Source organism: Clupea harengus, chromosome 4, assembly GCF_900700415.2.
Source record: "Clupea harengus chromosome 4, Ch_v2.0.2, whole genome shotgun sequence".
NCBI classification, from domain to species: Eukaryota; Metazoa; Chordata; class Actinopteri; order Clupeiformes; family Clupeidae; genus Clupea; species Clupea harengus.
The window spans coordinates 13,097,825-13,121,679 of NC_045155.1; the positions used below are offsets into that span (position 1 = coordinate 13,097,825).

General features: G+C 45.3%; 1 protein-coding gene across 1 annotated transcript in view; it reads left to right on the forward strand.

Annotated features, from left to right (window-relative positions):
* The window catches only part of mtor (mechanistic target of rapamycin kinase), a gene marked incomplete at its 5' end in the record, with an annotated part of 67,670 nt that overhangs the window by 18,610 nt on the left and 25,205 nt on the right, over positions 1-23,855 (forward strand). The window contains 3 exons of the mRNA XM_031566300.2: positions 17,475-17,550; positions 20,201-20,340; positions 23,760-23,855. The exon at positions 23,760-23,855 is cut by the window's right edge and continues 5 nt beyond it. Coding sequence (XP_031422160.1) covers positions 17,475-17,550; positions 20,201-20,340; positions 23,760-23,855 — 312 coding nt within the window. The remainder of the gene's footprint in view (positions 1-17,474; positions 17,551-20,200; positions 20,341-23,759) is intronic.

The window sequence follows — 23,855 nt, forward strand, 5'->3', positions numbered from 1 at the left end:
GTAACGGGCCAATTTCCGAACTGTAGCCCACGTGTAGGCTATAATAAGATTATCCTAATTGTTTTCACATATCTAGCTAGACTGTTCGAGATGACGTGTCCTTACATCTCAATCATATTAAATGTGGACAAGACAACGAAAATAGACAACATAGCCTAGCATATGACAAGAAAGCTGTATCACATTGCGAATTTACTCTGACGCCAGTGCACTGCCAACAAGCCTCCCTGGCCTTTATGGCCACTGTGGTGTTAAGGTTTATTTAATCTCTTTAAGCCACGAATTATTACATTGCATTCACAGCGTCTGCACGCCGGATAGTCAAGTGACCATAGACTACACACGCTTCACTGCCTAAACAGAGACTGAGTGTTCATCTCTTTGTTACGGAGAACGAGTAGAACACCGAACAGGTTTTCATGTTCATACACGCAATTTTTTTAAATTTAATTATATTGCAGCCTTCGCGATTGCGATTAGATTAATTGTACTAGAAGCACTAGAAGAGAGTGACTCATCTGTAAGAAGCAGCGCTTTTCAAACACCTATAATTGCCTGCATTTAACTTGTATTCAGGGTGATTTAGTCTGTTGCCAGTTGAAAAGGGACCAAAATGGCTTTCGCATCTTAGCACTTAAATTCAATGGCAGCTTTACTGAAAAGCTGTGTTTCAGTTATGGCATGTTATGATGACTCACGCAGCTTTCATTTACAGAAATATGACAGAAATATTCCTGTATAGCCACAGGAAGAGGAAAGCCATCTACCCTCTTTAGAAATCCGGTTAACATTTAATGTTTTGCCATCAGTAAGTTTACTCTAAGTCTCATAGCTTACTGTAAATTGCTGCATGGCTGACCCTGCCAAAAGGGATCGTTGGCTGTCCCTGCACATGAAGAATGCCTGTGACATCATTGTCTCTCATCCCTTGCTCCGTCTTTCTCTCTCTCTCTCTCTCTCTCTCTCTCTCTCTCTCTCTCTGTGTGTGTGTATCGTCGTGGCTTTATCCGTCTGTGGAATCACTTGTGTCGTATTGTAAGGACAAACAAAAGAAAACAGATGTTGGAGAGAGAACAAACTCCAACAAACTGTTTTTGGATGGAAGAGTCTGTAATAACAGTCATAATACTAACTCATGCTGTGGAAAATGACAGTGTGAAGACCTGATCCTCCAAAAGAGAGGGCAGTGTGTATATATGTATCTGTGTGTGTGTGCGTGTGCGTGTGCACGTGCATGCATGCATGCATGCATGTGTATGTGTGCATGCGCGCGTGCGTGTTGGAGGAGGTGGGCTATGCCTGGTAAACGCAGGAAACACTTTGAAAGCGTCTGTCCCAAGAGATTTATTATCCGCGGCCAGAAACACAGAGCTGCTGTTCCCAGCGCTGCTCACACAGCCTCACCACAGACTACACTCTTTCTCTCTCCTTTTACTTTTCCTTCACTCTCCCTCACCCTTTCTAAGTTCATTCCATTACATTGGAGACACCCTCCAACATCCTGTGCCTGGGGCTCATTTAAAACCATTTTGGGCACTATTCTGGGCTGCTGGTTTAATTTCTCAAATGAAATGTATATTGTGTACTGAAAAGCATAAAGACCGTATTGGACTGAATATGTGATTTCATCCAGAAAGTATGCACATACAGTACATATAAAGTACCTGTGTTTTTGTTTGGAGTCTTTTTCCAGAGGGCTCCATAAAACCCATACCTCGGCAGTGGGAGAAAAAAAAACTCTGTACTTGGGACTGTTACGTAAACACCTTGACACCAAAAAAAACTGAAACTTGAGCCACGAGCAAACAAAAGAAATAGCTACCTAAATGGGAAGAAGAATGAGCGGCTCTCGCAGTTCTGTTGACCCCTGACCTTTAACCCTGTCAGCATTAGGGGAGAGAGAGAGAGAGAGAGAGAGAGAGAGAGAGAGGGAGACACTTACGTGACACTGAGTCCTTAACCACCCCAGCCTTGATATTGTCGCCTGCCCTGGACATGTGATTAACTGGAGTCAACTCCAGGCTTTTCCCCTCCATTAGGGCTCGGTGGGTTGGACCGAAAAACATTGGTGTCTGCTTAGCATCATCTTCTAGGAAACGCACTTGAACGCTTTAATGAAGGATGTCTCTTAACAATCCCAGCTCTTATGTAAGCGTCAAAAGACTTGGTTTTTTTTTAAAAATGTGAAATGTCTACAATGTGTCATTTTTCCGGAGTGCGGCAATATTTGGAGGAACATTTTCTTCCCGTCGTTAGCGGTTCCAGCCCAGTGCACCGCAGTGCGTGGTAGCAGTTTAACAGGTAACTGCGCTCTCATCCTTGGGTCCGTACGCTGCACTGTGGCCACAAACAGAGAAACCCTGTACTCCCACTGTTTTGGTCATGCAGTCATTCTCTCCCTCCTCACCATCTTGCAATAATAAGCTTGTTTGTCTCCTCCACAACAAGAGGGAATTAAATTAGAAACGCAATACCCGTTGATGCTGTGGATGTAAATAATTATTTTGTTTAGAAGGAACTCGGCCCTTAAGGAACACAATGTTTTAATGAACATCCTTTGATTAGTTCCTGTAAACAGCACGGAACTTTAATGTACTCAAGAATCCCGGCGCAATCTTTTAAAAACATTATTACCTGACATTTACACATTCAGCTCATGTCATGTCTTGTTCTCCGTACTTACAGTATAAAATGAAAGAACTGTAGATGCCCGGGGTTGACTGTGAAGTCATTACTTTATTACTCTATGATTTGTTGAGTTTGGAAGGCTTCTGAAGCGATACTTGAACTGATTTGAAATTTCGCTTCCAGATAGGAACAGTTAAATCATCGCAGTATTACATGAAAGGCTTTCGACAGTAAACTGTTTAATATGAATTTAAATTGACTCTGTTCAGATCTCTCTTTTCTAATAATCTACCCACCCTGCCTTAGTCACGCACAGATGACGTTAGCTCATGCCAGTTGGACATAAATGGTAGTCTTGCCTCATGCAGGTCATGTAATGCATCATAGCACGCTCTTTCCGTCTTACCGAATACCTAACATGTATTCTCTCAAATACGTAATTGCAGCTATTTTCGGAGGATTCCACAATGTGCAATTCCCTCTTGCATTGCACATCTGTGCAGTTTTTCCTTTGTGCCTTTGTGCTGATTTGAATAACATCTGGACTTATTGGTCCCTTATGCAGCGTTTGATTATAGTGGGACTCCATGTCCATTCAGCACCCACACACAGGTGGTTCACTTAGCTCAGCAGAAGCAACACTTATGATGTGACCTCACTGGTGATGCTCTGAAGCGCTTGTTCATAGCCAGCCACAACAAATTGGATGAGAGTTATAGGGTGTGTCACAAGGCCATTCATAGTTCTCATGACTATATGAAGAGCCATGTGGACTCATACACTCATTGCATCAGTGTTTCCTGGAATCTTTAGCACAGCGAAGAGCGCCCAGGCAAGAGCACAGTTAAATAATGTTGGAGTCTTTAAAAGGCGGTTCAGCCTCTGTCCGATCGCGGCTGCTACCCTGATCAAGTTCCGCCATCTTGACCTGAGACTCAGAGTGTTTTGGTGTTTTGAGCCTGTCGTGGATTGTTCCCGTGACTAGCCGGTGACTAACCCTCTGCACGTTTCTTTATTAGACCTTTACCCGTGACTCCATAAGTGCCACCCTGCTCGGATTCCTCTCTGAATATAGACCTGTTTTTACACTGGCCTTCTGTCTCCAGAGGGGTGTCACATTGTCATTCTTTGTGCCTCATTAAGACACCAGAACAGTATACTTGTGTCTGCCCCATTCATCATCCGCGAGGCCTGAAAACACCTCAAGCGGCAAGGTGGCTATCACCTTTACCACTCACATGCTATTTCCATCCCCAGAAGGCCATCAGTTGTCTTTGCGTCTTAAAAACCCATCAACTTCCATAGGCCCTGCACATCACCTGGTTGAGTACCATCATGCATACAAGTCAGATGAGTACATCATACCCATGTGTGCTACAGGAGGAGCTGATCTGTGCCTGTTATCACTAACATATTTGAATTGATCTTCAAGGAAGAGGAAGGATTTTTTTTTGGCGGTATAGCCAGACTGAGTCACCACTCTGTTCTTGCAGGACGTCCTCAGCTCCGGGTCTGGACTGCATCATGAGACGGTGGTTCTGTTAGTTCCAGCTGGCTGCTGACTCATTTTCCTGATCCCAACCTGCAATGTTCTCCTCAGTGTTCCTCTCCACTCGCCCCAGTGAGCACCCCAGTTGGTCCGGGCCAGTTTTCCGAATATAACTCAGAATCGCATTGATTCTTTGGAGAGGATGTGTGATGTGACGTTTGCTCAGACTAACTCATTTTTTGTCCTGTCCTGTGAAATTATCAATTAACATTTCTGCTCAGTAAAAATGGAGATTCTATAATGTTAATAACTATGGAGATGGAGATTCTATAATGTTGCTGTGGTTCTTCTGTGGGCCTTCGTGGTGAAGGCGAGTCAATGTGAGTGTTTTGTGTCATGTAGCTTACGCCAGATGTCGAGCAAACGGTTTGGAAATCAAAATATCCAGTAATTCAGAGTGCCAAGACGTCAGTTTCTGTAGAGCCATTCATGGGTTCAATTAGGGGATGGCAATGGAAGGCCAATGCATCAGGTCCCTCGCCCACTGCTCAACATTACATAATCTTTATTAAGTTCTGTTGCCTCAGGGAAGTGAAGGAAGGCACATCAACCACAGATTTTGTGCCTCTTTTATCATTTGCCATCTAAAAGGGCAGAGGAATGACAGCGACCGGGTCTGTTGGTGTATTATTCTGCCCTTTTGATCTCGCCAGGCTGACTGCACATTCACTGCTTGTCTCAGAGATTGTTTCTGATTGCCCCTGAACTTCAGACGTCATTGATTGCCACGCAAAACAACTCTTCCTGGTTAATTCTGGTAGAATTTATGAAAGCCTCACATTCCTTAAACTCACAGAAGTTAATAGGAAATGTATGATAATATTTGTGTTTTCATTTTTCGTGGGTACAAATTAAAGCCTGGTCTTTTTGCCCTGGTGTCTGTCAAGCTTGTGGGCTGGGTGTCCGCTCTGACGGTAGTAGCTGTGTGGTCTTTGGGTGGATGAAAGCGGAGAGGGATTCCCCGGGGAGCGTGAATCTCTCAGGAGCACCGCTCATTGTTTACACTCTAAACAGGGAGGGTGATGTGATGACACCCTGACAAGACCCGTGGCCGTAAAACGATTATTAAACCAATTTGCCTTTATTGAAGACTTACTGACAGCATTGTACATCAAATATTAGAGATGCATTAGCTAACACAATCTGTGCTCCCTTTGAGTGTGTGCGATCCGGAATGCATATAAGTGCTAAGGTATTAAGGAGTCTTATAGCTGTGTATTGTTGTTTAGGGGGATCTCATGTTATGAATGTTCAAGTATGTCCCTGGCACTAATCAAATGTCTGAGCGGAAAAGCTCAAGTCTCTACGTGCCATTCCGTGCTCCACTTGCCGAGGTCACCGTGGTTACCAGGTGGAAGCCATTAGAGTGCGGTGGACAGGAGCCAGGTGCGCTGTCTGCCACCCGCTGAACAGTAGCAGGACCAGAGGGTACAAAAGAAGGAGACAAAAGAAGGAGACACGACCTGTTTGCTCCCTTTGTTCTTCTCTAAAGTCGTGTCTCCAGTGTGCACACCATGTGACTATTCTCTGAGGTAAAGGGAACACCTTGTATCTGTTGAATCCAGACGCTAATACAGAGCTAATACCAGTGGCCTTCCTTTTGCGCCATTTTTTTCTGTGTTCCTCCTTTCATGAATACGTGTTTCTTTTTCCTTGTCTAGCTTTGGTTGTTTTTCTTTGCACAGATGTAGTAATGATCACCGTATGGACTTCCTGAAAAGGCCTTTCAGCTCTTTGTTTGTACCATGCTCAGGGTCAGAAGTAAAACTCAGGCAATCATTCCTACTGCACACAAAGGCCTTTGAAGTTTGTACATTACTTGCCAACTCTGCCTGTCTGCATTCCAAATATAAGTCGTCTCATCGTTACAGACATAACGCAACCGGCCATTCGTTTTTTTCTCTCCATTGTTTTGGAATTGGATGGGGGCATCAGTGTAGGCTGTTGTACATAACGGTGCAAAGGAGCAAAGCTTTTTGATTGACTTTGATTTGATCAAAAAAGGAATTAGCTCCCCATAGCATGAAACAGATGTTCAGCAGCTACAATTCACTTTGAAAAATGTGATCAACATGTATGAGGTCTACGTCTGTCCCTGAAGTGGTGCACGTTGTTCCATTTCCTCATCCAAGTGGTGACGTAACATTCCAGAGAGGCAGCAGTCACTGGCAGGAATCAACGAGGCCGAGTCCCTCTCGGGAGCTCCCCTTCTGACCCTTGACCCCAAGGTGACGCGGTCTTCGGCGAGGCATTCATCCCGCCGGGGTTTCGCCTCGATGTGTTAATGGCATAGAGCGCACACTGTGCACGCTCTCCCTGAGAAGGCCCGGAGTCTCTCGTTTGCCAATAATGGCTGTCCTGAAGGTTTTCGTGAAAAGGTGGACATCCTTTATCTCTGGGAGGAAAAAAACAAGGCCATATTTTTTTCCAATATTAAAGTGTTTTCATTTAAACCGCAGACCACCAATAAATCTGTCCAGGACTGTTTGGACTCTTTGATGGAATGCCATCTAGATGGCCATTCCTTTGAGGCAATACTTTTACTTACAGCCCCTGTGTGTGATAAGTTGGGAGAGAGTACTGAAACAAAGCACGGTGGACTTATAGTTTACTTATAATTGTAATTCGATGGGCATTGGTAAAACAAAGAGTTCTTCAGTAAATTCTTGCCCATTTCATTCCAACTTTCTGCGGTGTATTGATTGTCAGACTGGCAGGAGCATAAGGGCAGTGTACTCGTCAACATCCAAGTTTTGAAGCAGTACAGAACAGCCTCCTCTGCAGTCACTTTTGTCAGCAGTGGGATCTCTTTCAACTGTTGAAATTTAAATGCCAACATGTGTCTCGGCTTTTTCCATTATTGACCCTGTAAATCTGTGACCTATCCGCAGAATATGATGAGTAATTATTGTCTAAAGCAGAAATGGTTTTGGAAATATCAGGGCTGTATCCCACCCCTTCATCCTCTAAGCACCATCTGTGTGTAAAGAGCCTAAATCACTCAAAAGCCTTGCTGCGTCCCTGGTGCGAGGAGTGTCTGGATGAACCTTGTGACGAGCCTGCACATCACCGTTTCTCAAAATTGCTTTGAAACGGGGATTGAGACGAAGACATGGAACAGCAGAGAAGAGAGGGAGCTAGCGAGGTCAGCTGGTCGGTAGTTAGAACTTGGTGTGCAGCCCGTTGGTTTAATTGTAAGTTGAAGTGCTCAATAAACTTGCAAGTTTGTGAATTCACCTAAGCTTCATGTCAGGTGTATGGTGAATGCCCCCAGATATTTTAACCATTATGTATGCACTCACATAAATAATAACAAAACCAAGGATGCTGTCATTGTGTTAAATATTTTAAATGAATCACAAAAAATTTACACATTCATTTTGACACCAGTACATACCTGTCAGGGCACAGTCGTTTTGGACAGACACCCCCCTTTGGAACCTTCTTGTTTTCTCATTTTAGTGAGCCTTGCTTGTTTTCTCAGCTGGCTGTCCCATCGATTGAAGTTCTGGGTCAAATTATTGGTCAATCATTTTATAATGGCCCATGTCCCAAATGAATCGGTTAGTGAACCTCCTGCAGATAGACTACTAAAACAAACAAAGCATGCTCCTGAATCTCAGCCTGACATGGCGCAGTGGTATGTCGCTAATAAATGATGTGGTGGATTTGAAAACCAATCTGCTTTCCAAATTAGTCTCACCGAATGGGAAATGGTGTATGATATTTCATGGTGCAGAGGACTACTGTTTTCACAAGGCATATTCTTCTTTTCTAAGTCATACAAGGCCTACCATTTCAAGGAACCTACAATTTCAGGCTAATTGTGTGCAGTCTCCAACTAATCAAGCGTGTTTAGTTTTGAATAGAGTTTTCAGAATGTAAAAAAAAAACAAAGGAAAGATTGTAAAAGATCAATCGGACCAAACCTCTGCTTGTTTTGGAGAGCTGAAGTATTGTTTTTTAAGGAAGGTTTTAAGGCTGATCCCCGCTTGCCTGATATGAGAGAACTGTTTGTGTGTTATGGAACGCACACTTGTATTTAAGTGCTAGATTCCTATTTCTTCTGTCTTTACCATTACCTGAAGATATGTCTGGATTTTGCTTCGGGCCGTATTCTTTGCCCAAGCCTGATCCCAAACAGTACCATCGATGTGTCAACAGACATGTCAGAGAAACTCCTGTCAGACTCGTCTGTATGCCCCAGGCTGCAGGAACTAACTGTTGGGTTTGGAAAATTCGGTGGGGTTTTTTGACTAATACTTTATTGCCGGTTTGTGGTCTGTGGTTCGGGCCTCTGTGTTTTCAGCACGAGGCCACAGGTATGTGTAGTGTCCGAGAGGCCAGGACCAACCAGGCAGTCACACACTTTACTGGCAGTCACACACTCGTACCAGCTCCATCCCTTATACACTGAGGATGATGTCATGCGTGATGAGCTCTATTGCATACTTTTCTCCTCATACTTTTTTTTAATTTTTTTTATTTTCCAAAAGGCTTTATTGTGTTCTGTCAGTTTGGCAACTGCAGGCGTTCGAAGTAAGTTGTTTTTGGATGCATCTGTGAGTGAGCTGCTCAGATGGCTGCTGTCAAGATTGCTGACCCTCCCCTGGTCCCATCTGTCACCAATGCTGGGAAGAATCAGGAGGTATAGGACGGAGGACTGGGGGTGGGGGTGGGGTGAGGGGGGGTCTATTTGGAATGGAAAAACACCTCTCTCCTCAAGCACTCTGTGCTGCGATTGGGTAGTTACCGTTGGCGCTATGCCATCTACCCTTCCCGCATTGATTGCTGTGTCATTGATTGCAATCAGGCTTTGGTACAAACCAGTGGTTCTCAGAGAGCATGAGCCTTGTCAAACACCACAGCCTTGGGCTGTCCCCTATTATACTCTGCCTCCAAACAGCTGTGCGTCTTGACAGAGCTTACAGATAATTATTCACTGGTTCAGCGAAATTCTACGCCATTCTGCACACTCACCAGACCCTGCTCTCATTCTCAATTAATAAGGGGACCAAACAACACCACACGCTTTAGAGACTTGAGGTGCTTTTCCACTGCAGGAATTCAGGGCATTCCTAGGTGGCGCAAACCTTTACAGAATCGGCCCTGAAAGACATCCTACAGGGGCAGTTCCTGCAACAGAGAAATGCCTAAAAGTGCCCCCCCAAAACACCCTGTGAGTTACCATAGTGGAACAGCGCCTGTGGTGGTGCCATGCTCTGTTTTGTCTAGCTAGACTCCATGTGGCCTCCATTTTCTGCTGGGGTGGTTTGGAGAGCCAGACAAGGCTTGTTGTTGTAGCATCTCATGGGGATGTGACTTTATCTGACCTCTGCAAGCCCACCCTGCCATATCTACCCCTATCAAGGTTTTCCATTAGGTCATGCTACTAAAGACCTTTTCCAACCCCACTGTGGCGAATTCAAGAGTGAGATGGAGCCATGTCTTCGTTCTCAATGGTTTGCATTCAGGGGAGACTTGACCTACAGTGGCATGCAAAGGTTTGGGCACCCATTGTCAACATTTCTGTTATCGTGAATAGTTAAGTGAGTAGAAGATGAACTGATCTCCAGAAGGCATAAAGTTGAAACATTCTTCAAGATTAGTGTATTGTTTTAGTTTGGCACGATTTTAACGTGCAAAAAGGAAAGGAGCACTATGCCAAAGTTTCTGCAGCCCAAGAGATTTGAGCTCTCGGATAACTTTTACCAAGGTCTCAGACCTTAATTAGCTTGTTAGGGCTATTGTTGGCTCACAATCATCGTTAGGAAAGGCCAGATGATGTCAATTTCAAAGCTTTATAAATACTGACTTCTCAAACCTTTCCCAAACATCAGCCTCTAAGCCGCTACCTATCACTCTGATAATTAAAACAAAGCAGGAGAAGATAGAAAAGCATTCACAGGTAGCCGTTTCCTCAGGCTGTAATGTAACTAAGAAATGGCAATGAACAGGAACGTTGGAGGTCAGGTTGAAAAACCTGTTTGTTTGCAAAAGACCTTCAGGAAGATTTATCAGACTCTGGGGTGATGGTGCACTGTTGCACTACTGTACAGCGACACCTACTCAAATATGACATCCACATACCTCAAAATCACAATGGACTACCTCAAGAGGGGCTAGCTGAAGGTTTTGCCATGGCCCTTACAGTCCCCCAACCTAAACATCATCGAAAATCTGTGGATGGACCTCAAAAGAGCAGTGCATCCATGACAGCCCAAGCAAGAAAGAATGGGCAAAAATCTTCCAATCAAGAGTTGAAAGACTCTTAGTTGGCTACAAAACGAGTTTACAGGCTGAGATACTTGTTACTACTGACCATGCCGGGTGCCCAAACTTTTACTTTGGGGCCTTATCCTTTTTTTTGTTGTAAAAGATGGAAATAAGAAAGTAATCTTGCTTAAAATATATATAAAAAATGTGTCATCTATAACTTAATGCCTTTGGCATGCCACTCTAAACTAGGAAAGGTGGCCTATGAAATACTATAGGACCTCGGCATTGTGCTTCAATCTGTTTGTGTCTTGGTACTGTGACACACAGGTGGTATTTTCTGTTGCCTAAAGAGAACCACCCTTGACCAGGGGGGCAGTAAGGTCGGTAAGGGGCACCCTCCAAGGTAAAAACACTTTTAACTGCCCTGGTTTAACTGTGCTTTACGTCCATGACTGCTACTCTACCGCATCTGTTTTTATAGAGATGGCGTTGTTTGCCGCGGAATGCTTTGAACACTCTAAGTGCCTTTAATGAATGTTGCACAGAGTTTTCCTTGCTTCTTCGCACAAACACACACACACACACACACACACACACACACACAAACTAATACACATTAACTCACAGCAGCTACTGAGTCAGGTGTTGTCAGCACGTGCTTGTTTCTCACCCCTAAGCCATGCCTGTGTGTTTATCGGGAGATGCGCCATCATCACGTGCAGAGTCATTACAATCATTACAGTGGTATTGCAGCTCCGCAAACACAAGCACACACTCTTCATGTGGTGTCAACACACACAGGTTCCAAAATATATATATATATTTCCGCACTGCGTGGTCAGGGTCTGTAGGTTGTGCAGTGTCTGGATGGCTTCTGTCAGTGAGAGCAGTTCAACTGTTGAACCTTACAATCGAGAAGAAAAAAAAGAACCTCCTCAGACATTATGTAAGGCTTGTTGAATAGATCTCTATTTGTGAACAGGCACAAAATGAGAGAAAAAAATGTCTTGAATCACCTCCACTCCCACAAAACAAACCAAAAAGAAAAAAAAATCGTTCCCGAAAGTGGAATTTTAAAATGTTGTGTAATATCCGAGATTCATTCAGCAATGTTCTGTGCCACAACTTTAAAAGCCAGCATCATTTAGCTGTCTCAGTCTTTGACCACGGGGACCAGCGCCATGTGTTTGGAAGCCTGAACGGCATGAAAATCAAGAGGGATCAAATGAGTATACTTTCCAGATTAGATTAACTTGAAGCAAAGGGACAAAGGCTACCCTCTTTTTCGGTACCCTTAGACTTTTGTTGTGCTTCATGCTAGACTGCGAGTATTTCGCTCCGGGCTGAAATGTGCAGGGTAGCAGGGAGAGGCTGGAGAGGCTGAAAGGTCTGTCCTCTTGGATGGATGCATTGTGCCTATTTGGGTTGTCTTCATTCCCTGGAAAGAAAATAAGACATTCTTGCTAAATATGTACACCTGAAAGGCTTTAACAGTCACATTTCAGTGACCCGTCTTAGCCTGTTGCCCAAAGTTCTGCGTCAAGAATGAACTTTCCATTCACTTGATGTTTACTATTAGACATTTTAGATTCCTGTTTTTCTTCCTTTCCATGCCTTTTTTAACTTCAAACAAAAAACAAGAAAATAAAAAAAAATGATGACTTTTCAACTGACACAGGTATTTGATATTACATATTTAATATTGTTCAATTGTAAACATTGTGATGAAATCTTACATTCCTGTCCCTTAAAAGTTTGTAACCTGATAAGCTTGAAGTTTACCCTTAAAGAACTGAGCTAAAAGGTTTTTCTTGTGGTCATAGTCATTGACCATGTAGTTATTTGCTCTGTTGTGAAACCCATTAAGCCTTACAATCTGATTATTGCCTTCCGTTGTAAATTAGACGGGCTGATTAGGTGGTTGAGTTGAACTCTCATGACTATAACTCTGGTAAAATGATGTCAACGAGTAGAGGATGAATAGGCTTCCGCTCCGAGGTGAACAGAGCTAAAAGCCTCATAGTGTGTTTATGTCTAGGAACCAAACTAGAGAGGTGATCCTGCAGGAAAAGCCGTTTGGGGGCATCTGAGCTGCAATGGATCAAGCCTGAACAGTGTGTCTATTCATTTTATATCCCATAATTTTTCTAGTGGCCCCTCAGGAAGAATACTAACTCGAATATAATATATAAATATGGATAGTCATACATCAACCTAATGTCAACACTAAAGTTTTCCACCGATACAGAAAGCCTGAGAAGTATTGTTTGTAAAATCAGTATCCGAAAAACTGCTGCAGTGGAGGTCCTTATTCAGCCATCCCACAGCCAATTCAATGACATTCCAGTCCCAAAGCAGCGGCACAACAACACATTTGTCCAGTCCTCTGACCAGAGGCATTGGCTCAGGCTCCCAGTTTAGTCTGCAGCCTCTGTGTTGTTGCATTGTCTCCTTTCGAAGGGTCTCCTGTGAGGCCAAAGTGGAGATCCTCCCTCGATGCTGCTCTCTCACGCAAGCATTGGGTTTCCTCTGCCTGTGCTGCTCTCCCCGTGTTTCCTTTGTGCAAAAAAAAAATCAGATGCAAATAGCAGCTCGGATCGGAGAGCCTCGTACCTCGTCTAATATCCGTCACATAACCAATGTCAGAGCCCGCGTATCCGACAACTGCCAGAGCCTAATGCGCCCGTGGTACACAGCAGTCTTCCACAGTCTGTTTTGAAGTTGCCAGACCTCCGAAAGGCAATACTGGAATCGTGGGCTGATTGTGTTGGGGGGTTAGAGCTCATATTTAACGGCAGTGTGCCCTTGTTTTTTTTCTGGTGAGGACACTTAAGCTCTCCGCTTTGTCTTAGACTCAGAGGGACACTTACTTTTAATGTCAGGGTATATTAGCATTAGTGTTGGCATTCCCATTTGGACCCCACAGCTCCGAACATGCCTGTGGAGGGGCGACCTTGATTTTCATCTGCGTGTCAGCTGAGTGTCATGAGAGGACATTTCCATCCTATTAATCGGTTAAGCCTCATGCGAAAGATACGGAGCAGTTTAATGATTAAAATATGAAATTTTGATGGTCTGGTTTGATGGTTTTAGATTATATCTGGCATGACATTGTTTTTTTTTGTTTTTTGTTTTGCTTTTATAGGCCATTTCATTGCCTTCTTAATGAGGCTCTTGCTCAAGGCAAAGTATTGAAGATGTGTGGAATAAATGTGGTTCAGTTAGAGTGTAAATATCCTCTGGGCATATGTGTTTATATGTCGTCATATTAGACAAACCAAAATCAACATGAAACCTGAAATGTGCTGATAATGAAATGCATTACACTTTCACATAAAGCACATAATAGACCACTTTCAGAAAATGTTGTGTATTTATTTGGGATATCTGCAGCATATTTTTCTAACCATCCATTACCTGTCATTAAATACCCATAGCAACTCTAAAATTAGGTCATCAATGGCTCCTTACCGTTTTCAGCACTAGTTTTGTGTAAAAAAATAATTGTGGCACAGTGGCACTTACATAGTTGATGCTCGTTAGCAGAACGATAAGGTAGACATCAGGTTTCTCAGTTTTGTGCGAGCCTGTCATCTGTTTGTGTTTAGATGAGTGTGTGGGGCTCAAGGCCAGATGGCCTCCACAGAGGGACAGACAAGTCCCCCGGGGTCACACAGGCTTCATTATGTTTCTTGTTACCATTAGTCATCTCCAAGCAACACATCTGGAATACCAGAACACTTTGCAACTTAGTGTGTGTGTGTGAGGAGAGTTGGTATACAGATCACAGTGCTCCCTTCCACAAGAGTTGATTGAGCTGTCCTAGCTATTCAGGACTATTTGGCTTGCGTCATGGTTTTTCTGCGGAGTCAAAATGTTACCCAGGAATGGGTACCCTTGTGAATTAAAACCAGAAACCACATGTGAAGATTGGATCTTCATCAGCATTCTCTCTCGCTGCACTCCCCCCCTAACTCCCTCCGCTCTCGGCTATCTCCCTGCTTCTCTGCCTGTTTTAGTTATGTAACACTTTTAAAGGTGAACACTTGACCGCTGAGTTTTCCACACTAATGGGTTCTTTTGTAGCTCACGAAAAATGGTCCTTTGTCTCCACAGTCCTGGCTGTGTGCTCCTAGAAATAGTTGCAAGCACTTGCACATGTTCAGTTTTTTTTTTTCAGAAATGAAAGGACATTACTCTCCAGGCAGCTCCTGTGTTTTTGGCATTAACCCACCACCAGGTATTAGACTACTGCACAAGTCTGGCTGAAGGGGCTCCCCTTCCCCCAACTTTAGCACTTTGATGTTGATTTTAAAGACATTGGCAGAAAGGCCTAGAGAGGAAGAGTCAGAATTGAGGATGGCAAAGCCAAGCTGTGATTGTTTCCTTCTTGAGCTGTCTGATGGTTTATCTAAACCGGTATGGATGGCCATTTTCTCCAAGAATGTCAAGGAAAGCAAGCGTAGGAATAAATGTTCTTTGCACATATTTAGATGCCCCTTTTCTGATTATCTGTCCGTCTGTTTCCTAAATCTGTTTTTTTATTGTTATGTGTGTCCTCACTGTCCCAGAGAGCACTTGGGCCCATTAATTCTCATCAGACATTGCTAGTAGGAAAATTAATGACATAAAAGCTTTTTAACAGTCATACACTGACAAAGATCATTGCATAGATATTAAGCCAGCTACCCGTAAAATAATTTGATGTGCGTAACAAGCTCTGCGACACCCCAGCAGACCCCAATTATTGGTATCTTTGACGTCATTTTTTTGTCGAGTGACACTTGTCACCTGGACAATGAATTGGGCTTAAGTCTTCTTTGGAAGACACCACTGCAGCCTTGACAGACTGTTTAGCTCATCAGGCCGCATTTAAAAGACTCCAGTTGGCTGGTTGTTATGGCAGAGGCCAATATCCTCAAGTGAATGATGGGATCTGCTCTCGCTTGTTTCTGGTTTCCTCGCTTGAGCTCGGTGTTGAGTGCTCGCACACCGAGGAACAACTTCAGCACTCTTCTCTCTGTTATAACGGCGTTGAGGGTATTTATTATCAGTCACTCTGGCAAATTCTTGCGCTTTCTCTCACTTGCCCTCGTGTCTTTTTCTCTATTCCCCGCAGATGCTTATTAACTTATGTTGCTGCGTTGAGCTCCCAGGGTGCGCAGTCCAGTTCGAGTCGGTGTTTAAAGTAGTTTGTTTGCCCTTAGGCTTGTTGATCTTTGGCCACATTCAATCATCTCAGAAAGAGCAAGACTCTTCAGAGGACCCCCTTTCAGCGGTGCTCCCCCATAAGGGTCTTAAAAGTCAGGACTCGCTTTGCTCCTTTGCTCTCAGCACTTATTAGAGAGACTGGGGGCACCCACTTGCTTTCAGCAGGAACCCAGGGACACTTTCTCAACAACGATATTGCATTAAAGCCTCACAAGCTGGTGATGAAATTAGAGCTATGTGCCCCGTCCACATGCATCCTGCTAACACTTAGTATGTCAACCAACAGGCTTGAAGGGGGCTTTCCTATATATGGGGGTGTATTAGTTCAAGGTCAGCTTTCTAAATGGCATTACTTAACAAAGCCCATATAAATAAGTTTGCAGAGAGACTACCCATGTTGAAAATACATTTGTATTTTATTTCCACTACTGGATAGGTGTTTATTGCACCTATACCATGTGCCACAAAACACACCTTTTCCACATAGACGTGACAGGCAGCCCTGCTCCCAGGTTATACAATTTTCTTATTGTATAGCAGTCCAGCAGTCATGGCATCTGGTAAGGCGAGTCCCGTCACAGTGAACAGTGGAAAACTCCACCTTCCTCTCTATGTAAAGGAGCAGTACACAGTTTCAGTGGGGGGGTTGTGTAGTTCTCATCACCTCCACTGCCTCCGAGGGGGGTCTCTGTCGGTTGGTCACTGATGGGGAGAGCGTAGCGGGGTTCATTCATCATACTCGTCTAACAGCAAACGCTAGCAGCTCCCTTGTCTGGCACCAGACTATAGGCCTTTGCTTTATACCCCCATCATCTGATTTTCTCGCCACCCCTCTCCAGACCTCCTCTGCTCCCTCTCCACATTTTAGCAGATGGATCGGCAGGCCTGGCGCTAGCAGTGGAGGAGAGCTGCAGCCCTGGCTTTCCAGATGAGTGCTTCCAGATGGGGGAGTTTCTAAACAGACATTAGAGGGGATCAGGAGACATGACAGAAATATAGATGATGGGCCATTTATCTCACAGGCCAACACACCCCGCACTCAGGCTACACACAACGTATTCCTGGTGTCTGTCTCATAGAGTTTTGATGAGAACCTTTTAGGGGGACAAAGCAAACAACTAATAAATTGTTTCGGTAGTGAAAGGTGGATGAGCTCCAGATGACAGATTGGAGATTAATAGTGATAATGGGGTCTTGCCGCGACTTGTGATGAGGATGCCAATGCAGACTTGTGAAGTTTTGCTGCAAAACTGCTCATCAAGTCTGTTGGTATCCCATTGCACTCGTTTTGATTTACCACCACTTTCTGCTCACCTTTATGTAGGGGCATAACTTTGTTTACTGCATCCCCCATTAAGACATCCAGTGTTTGTGAAATATGGCTACTGCCTGGCTGAATGGCCCCAAAGAGGAAACTTGCACAAATGATTACATGACTGATACAATAATAATTCTGTCAGCATGTTGTTTATATTGTCAGTACAGCCGTGTTTGGCAGATCTCACTTAAATCTCAGAGAGTTTGGCCTTGGTTACTGTGCTTCCCTGCTAGGCCGTTGTTATTTCCCTTAACAAAAGCACCCGTCGTACAGCCCCCCCCCCCCCCCCAAAAAAAACGATTTACCCCATGCAAGGAGCCCCCTACCACAGGGGTCTGGGGTGCCATCGTTCACACAGTGAAAGCCCGGTCTGGAAGTCATCGTTTCTGTTTCATCAGGTTGAATCGAGCTGTATATGTGTGACCTCAGCCGTTATCCATCACACTGACATGGTGCTCCCCAGAGCTCCACGGAGCCGCCAGCCACAGCCAGGTCGCCGCTGTTATGGCCCCCATACGTCTGACCCAGCGTGTGCTCTCTCTGTTCCAGCATCAACAACAAGCTGCAGCAGCCAGAGGCGGCATCGGGGGTGCTGGAGTACGCCATGAAGCACTTCGGTGAACTGGTAAGAGCCCATCCTTCTCATGCCCCCCCTTCCCTCTCTTATCCTCCCACCCCTTCCTCCCTTGGATAGTACAGAGAATTGCTCCCCCCCCCCCTCTTTCGCACACAAGTGCATATTCCCTTGGCCACAGAATGAGTGCAGTTTAAGGCACGTGCCACTTTGTTCTTTTCTCTCACACACACGTGGATGCACACACACACACACACACACACACATGGAGTCAGCCTGTTCTGCAAGGGTAGAAACTGTACGGGATATAGTGATTTGTTGGCCGTAATATTTCGTACTCTTTTAGAAGCGCTACATGTCCTTAATTATGGATAATTTGTTTCTTTGTCAGTTCATAAGTATGTTTAGCTGCCGGGTCTGGCAAGAGTTTAATTTTCTTTCTTTTAATTTAATTAAGTGTGGTTCATGAAATCATCAATCTTGGATGGACACTGTGTTATTATTCTGTCATTTTATATTGTTGAGACATGGATAGCTGGATTTCCTCATGGAAATTTGTTGGTAGAATGGTGGGAACATCTTCCCTTTTTCACAGAAGTCTCTCGCTCCCTCTATGAAGGGTGTGCATGTTTAATGTGCTTCCTCCTGCAAAGGCACAATATTTGTACAGACGACATTATTGTATGTAACAGGTGATGAGTGCATTGTCCCGTGTAACCCCAGGTGTCTTGGCCACCGCTCCGTGCTTTGAACTGCGAGGCTCAGCGCTCCTGCTGTTATTCCCCGGCATGTCTCATGTTCTCCAGAGGGACGCCTTCCAGATATGAACTAACTTTCATAAACAAGAAGACATGCCTTGGACACTGACACAACTTTTTTTCCCCCACATCCATTCCATTGCAAAATTTCAGACAGGGCCTCTTTGTTTAACTTTGATTGCCTATCCCCATGTTAGCTTAATTGTAGCAAGATGTAATTGCGCTGTCCAGCAATCAACCTCCGTGCAATCACGTCTCTGGTGTGTACACGTTTGTCTAATTTAACCTTTTGTTTTGGCAAATCATGACAATGAGCCGCCCAGACACATCATCATCATTATTATTATTAAAGCATCATCCCCAGAGGAACAAGACGTGGGGGTTGAGAAGATGTCTGTGGCGGTGTCTGCATGTGCAAGGAGCCATTTATATCCCAGCTCACGGCGATCATTTAGGGAACGTTTTATCCGCAATTTATTTTATTGAGTGTCTGCATTGAGCTTAGAAACAGTTCCCACTGCGCCAGCCCTCCCACTGTTTCACAGGTCGGTGCTTTGATTTTATGGGCCAGCAGACCTCATCTTTGCTGGTAATCGTCTCAGTGCTTGGTTGTTGGAAGTGTCAAGCTAAGATTTCCAGAAGCCTTTCGGTGACGAGCTGCCAGTCAGCAGCCCCTGATTCAACACCTGCTTTTCCTCTCGGTGTACCAGGGGGTCAGGAGTCCTCTCCCTCTGCCCCTCCCAAGCCCCCAACCACCTTACCCCCCCCCCCCCCCCCAGTCTTTTCGAAACTCCGCCAGTCAGCCACATCACCAGGTGGTCAAAGGTCAAAAGAGGACAATACCGTCCAGGACAGCTTACACCCCACCCACCCAAGAGATGAAAACCCTACAATGGCCCAGTTCACAAGATGGGGAGAGTGCTTGCGTACACGTGCTTCTTGAAACACGTAAAAAAAAAAAATATCCCCTTATTTTCCAATTTGGAGCTTTTATTTTATTAATCTAATAAACTTAATGAGTAATGGGCAATTCCCTTTGCAATGGTGTTCTTGGAAGAAGTCTGGTGGTGCTAAGTTTATCTAGAAACTGGCCAGAAAACCTTTACGTTGTTGGTCGTGCGATCACTCCTCCCCAGTGCTTATAAACAGACCTGACAGTAGCTGTTAGTGCTCTCCGTGCCTTGGACATGGAGACTGGACCTGTGCACGGCCCTCTCTGTCTTGGAGGCCTGCTCCACGCTCTGCATGTTTATTTTGCCTTGTCTTCCTCAGCGGTAGCCATCTCTGGAACCCAAAGATAGGATTGCGGCCTTCAGGGATTTAGGACCTCCCAGTTAGAAGGGGTTTCAGCACCTCCATTGTCGTGTGGTGGTGAGAATAATAAAAGAACGTTGAAATCAGCAGCCCCGAAGTCTTTCCAGGGCTCCAGGTGTGAAGAGGAGGTGTTTGTGTAAACACACACATTCACGTGTTCACGTTGTTTATACGATCACCCTGTTACATAACACGGGGACCGTTTTAATAGTGTCGGTAGAGTGTTCTGGTTGGGCACATAGTGGTTTCTGGTCCATTTAAAGGGCTGACAATATGTTATGAAAATGAGTTTACCTTGGACCGCGCAACCAGTAGACGTCTCTGCGCTGCCATGCTCCCCCTCTCCGAAAGAACATCTGTTTCTCTTAACTTTAATTTAAAGGATGAATTCAAGTGCAGCTTTTAGGAGTTTGTCATGGTCACTTTGTGATGAAGTGGCATCCTTTAAAACACCCCTCAACTTTGTTGAAACAGCTGAAGTTGATTACAACCAACAGTTGGTGTTGATTACAATTATGATCGGTGTAATTAATTCTACCAAAGTGCTGGCTAATATTTGATCCTGTATCATTAGCCCTAATGACCACTTCATCCTTCCCTCTTGTCTCCCCCCCACCCCCACTTCACAGGAGATCCAGGCAACTTGGTACGAGAAGCTCCACGAGTGGGAGGACGCCCTGGTGGCGTACGACAAGAAAATCGACATGAACAAAGAAGACCCAGAGCTCATCCTGGGCCGCATGCGCTGTTTGGAGGCACTGGGGGAATGGTGAGTAGGACTAAGGAAGACATCATTCACACACACACACACACATACACACCACATTCTTTTGCCAGGCAAGAAGCTATCTTCTTTTATGAGCTGGGCAGTAGCTGTCCATGTTCATTTGTCAAACCGAACCTGTTCATAGTGGAATCCCAGGGTGAAGCTTGAATCTTCTTTTATGAGGTTGGCAGAGACCGGTTACCATAGAGAAGGGCGTCTTGTGTCAGCCTTTTTTATATTTATGACTGCCCTTCAATCCCTCAAATGATCAGAACGTAACAGAATGGAAGGCGGCTTTGTCAATGGAATTGTTTGTTTACATCATTAGGTCCTGTGTTAAAAGATGAAAGAGACACAACATAGCAAGAATGCAGTTCTTGGTGGTCAGCCAGGAGGGCTTGAATAGCATCAATCTCCCTGGCACCCAGACTGGCTTTCCTGGCTCCTTACCCATACTCATTCTCCCGCTCTCACTGGTGCTTTGTGAGTGTTGGCAGGGGCATACATGCTATGGAGCACTTTGCTTGTCTGTCCATGCAAAGATATATCAGCCGTGCTCTCATCCACACCTGAGGGACTTGGCCAGGTTGGTTTCAACTGTGCGCCAATCTCTTCCGATGAGGTGTTTACAGAGTTCGTGTAATTGCTGACTTTGCCTTTAAAAGGTGAGGAACAGAGAGTATTTGTCACCACTATTGGGGATGTTGCTTTGGATACATACGGTTTTATGGCAACTTGGCAGTCGCCTTGTTGTTCCGCCGTTTGGGTTTGATAGTGAACACTGTTAATGGGAAAGACGAACTTGGAAAGCTTTTCTCAGTCCGCTTTGCTCAAAGTGACGTTTTCTTGGTTGACCACTGATAAAAACAGGGGAAAAAGAGACGAGGGGAAAAACACAATCGGCTACAATTATATAAAAGCTCTGGTACGTGTCACGGTCTGACAAATCGATTTTTTGGGGGGGCGGGGGGACATGTCATTTGAATGCCCATCATGGGTCTGTTTTAAAACTTGTCCAGTTATGCAATCATTTACACCCTCAACAATCCCTAGTGCACGCACGCACGCACGCACGCACGCACGCACGCACGCACACACACACACACACACACACACACACACACACACACACACACACACACACACACACACACACACACACACACACACACACACACACACACACACACACACACACACACACACACACACACACACACACACACACACACACACACACACACACACACACACCCCATGCAGTCCTTTCTCAGTTCATGATGGCGTGAGCGAGTAGAAACATGACGCTAATGCCTGTTAAGTGTGTAGGTTTAGGGGAGACGGGTGGCAGTGAGGAGCGGTGAGGTGAGGTGGGCGAGGGCTGGCCTGCCCAGTCGCTCTGCCCAGTACTGCTCTTCTGGGCTCCATTGGCCCCGCTCCGGCTGTCTGCACTGATGGAATTTGATGGCTGGGCAAGAAGATAGGGGAAAAAGTGAACATTTACTCTAAGGGGAGAGCTGCAAGTGCTGCTGGGAAACGGGGATGTTATAGCTAGGCAGGGTTGTGAGCTGTCCGTTCCCAGACAGGGCACAGGGCATCATCACTTTCTGTAAAGGGTTGGCAGTTGCTGGGACCTATGCTTTTATATAATACTGAGAAGCGCACACGTGAATATAAATATTTGTGACAAACAAACACACACACACACACATTCTAACTTGAAGTATTTGGCTAGTATTTGGCACGCTCTAATGTTAATTGGCACGCTCCAAAATTATGTTAATTACCATATACACATGTCGTTTTATTTTCCAGATGAAAATCCGTTTCCCATGATTTCATTCTTTTTCATCCCGAAAGAATGTTCAGGTTATAACTTTGTTTGAGCTCATTGTCTCTACTGAGTTGTGGCCCTAATTGAAACATGCCACCTCAAATTGGCTGGCAGACATGTCATTAACACACGATCTTGCATCAGTGGAAGGAAGCTGCCAAGTGAGTGTGTCATATCCGTTGCCAGCCCTTTTTACCCCCGAAAGGTTAATTGAACTCTCGGTGTCAGTCCTAGAAGGCTGATTAAAGTTGATCTTGGTTAGTAAACAAGAACACCTCATTCTTTACACGCCATGACAGAGGAGCTTATGGAAGGCAGCCACTAGACTCTGGGTGAGGCCACAATGGCTCTTTATTCAATCGCTGGTGGAGTGACTGGAGGTTCATGCGAGCACTTGAGTCCAAGTCAGTCACCAGAGCGAACTCATAAAGCCTGCACGGCTTTTAAGAACAAAAGCCAAATTGTGCGGGCAAAAAGTGAATTCTCACAGCAGCTTCGGCATATTGTCGTGTTTGAGTCTGTGTTTTAAGCACGTCTTTCCAGTGTAGTGGAAGAAATGTCAGAAATTGTCAGTGGGTGTTTAGCGAGAGACGCCCTTACGTGATGCGCTGGCTTTTTCCAAAACTTTATATTCCTGGATCTCATTCATTCTTTCTGAGGTTGGCAACTTGAGAGAGAGAGAGAGAGAGAGCGCGTGCGCTACAGGATAATGAACAGCAGAGCAGGGTCACAGTTTGCAACTGTGACATTTTTCCTTTCTCCCATTTTTACCAAAAAAGTTGCCTAGCTGCTCCCTGTGTGCCGTTCTTTTATAGCGTTCATAACGTGGGCCACGTGACTGCCGGGTAGCCGTGGCGTGCCGGTAGCAGGGCCGCCTTTTCCGCTCCCCCCTGCTCGAGCTCAGCGTGTGTGACAGACGCTCAGTGGCGAGCTGGAGGCCCCCTTTATTTGTCTAACCCCCATATACATCGATGCTCGAGCAGCTGGGAAAGTACTCAGCCACGCTCTCTGCAAAACCCCCACCCACCCCCCGCCACCCCGGCATAACCGCATGCAGACCGAGCCTCGCACCACCCCGCCACTGGTGCGCACGGTTTTGGTGCCTCCAAACATGGCCGCCACAGTTTGGCCTTGGAACTCGACCTCCCACTTCCGCTGGTGATATGATGTCATGCTGCTGCTTTTTATCGCGCCGGTGGCTGAGGTTGTCAAACGCGCCATAGCCAACTGCCATGTGTGTAGCCGGGCCCTCCAAAGCTGTTGCGGTATGCACTCCTCCCCCAGTCAATAAAGGCAAGCACATGGAGGCTCATACAATGGGCAATTTGTCGGCGAGGCCCGGTGGAAGGAGTTTTATAGAATTGGAGTCTTGGAGCTTGAGGACACACATAGGCAGCTCGCCTCGCGAAAGCTTGAATTAAACGTTCTTTGTTCTTTGCTTTTTTGGGGTTTGTTTTAAAAGCACAGGGTTGGTTTGGAGCAATGATCATATTCATGCTCTGTCTGTGTGTGTGTGTGTGTGTGTGTGTGTTTGTGTGTGTGTGTGTGTGTGTGTGTGTGTGTGTTTGTGTGTGTTTGTCTTTCTTAGGGGGCAGCTACACCAGCAGTGCTGTGAGGAGTGGACGCTGGTCAGTGAGGAGACCCAGGCTAAGATGGCCCGCATGGCCGCTGCTGCTGCCTGGGG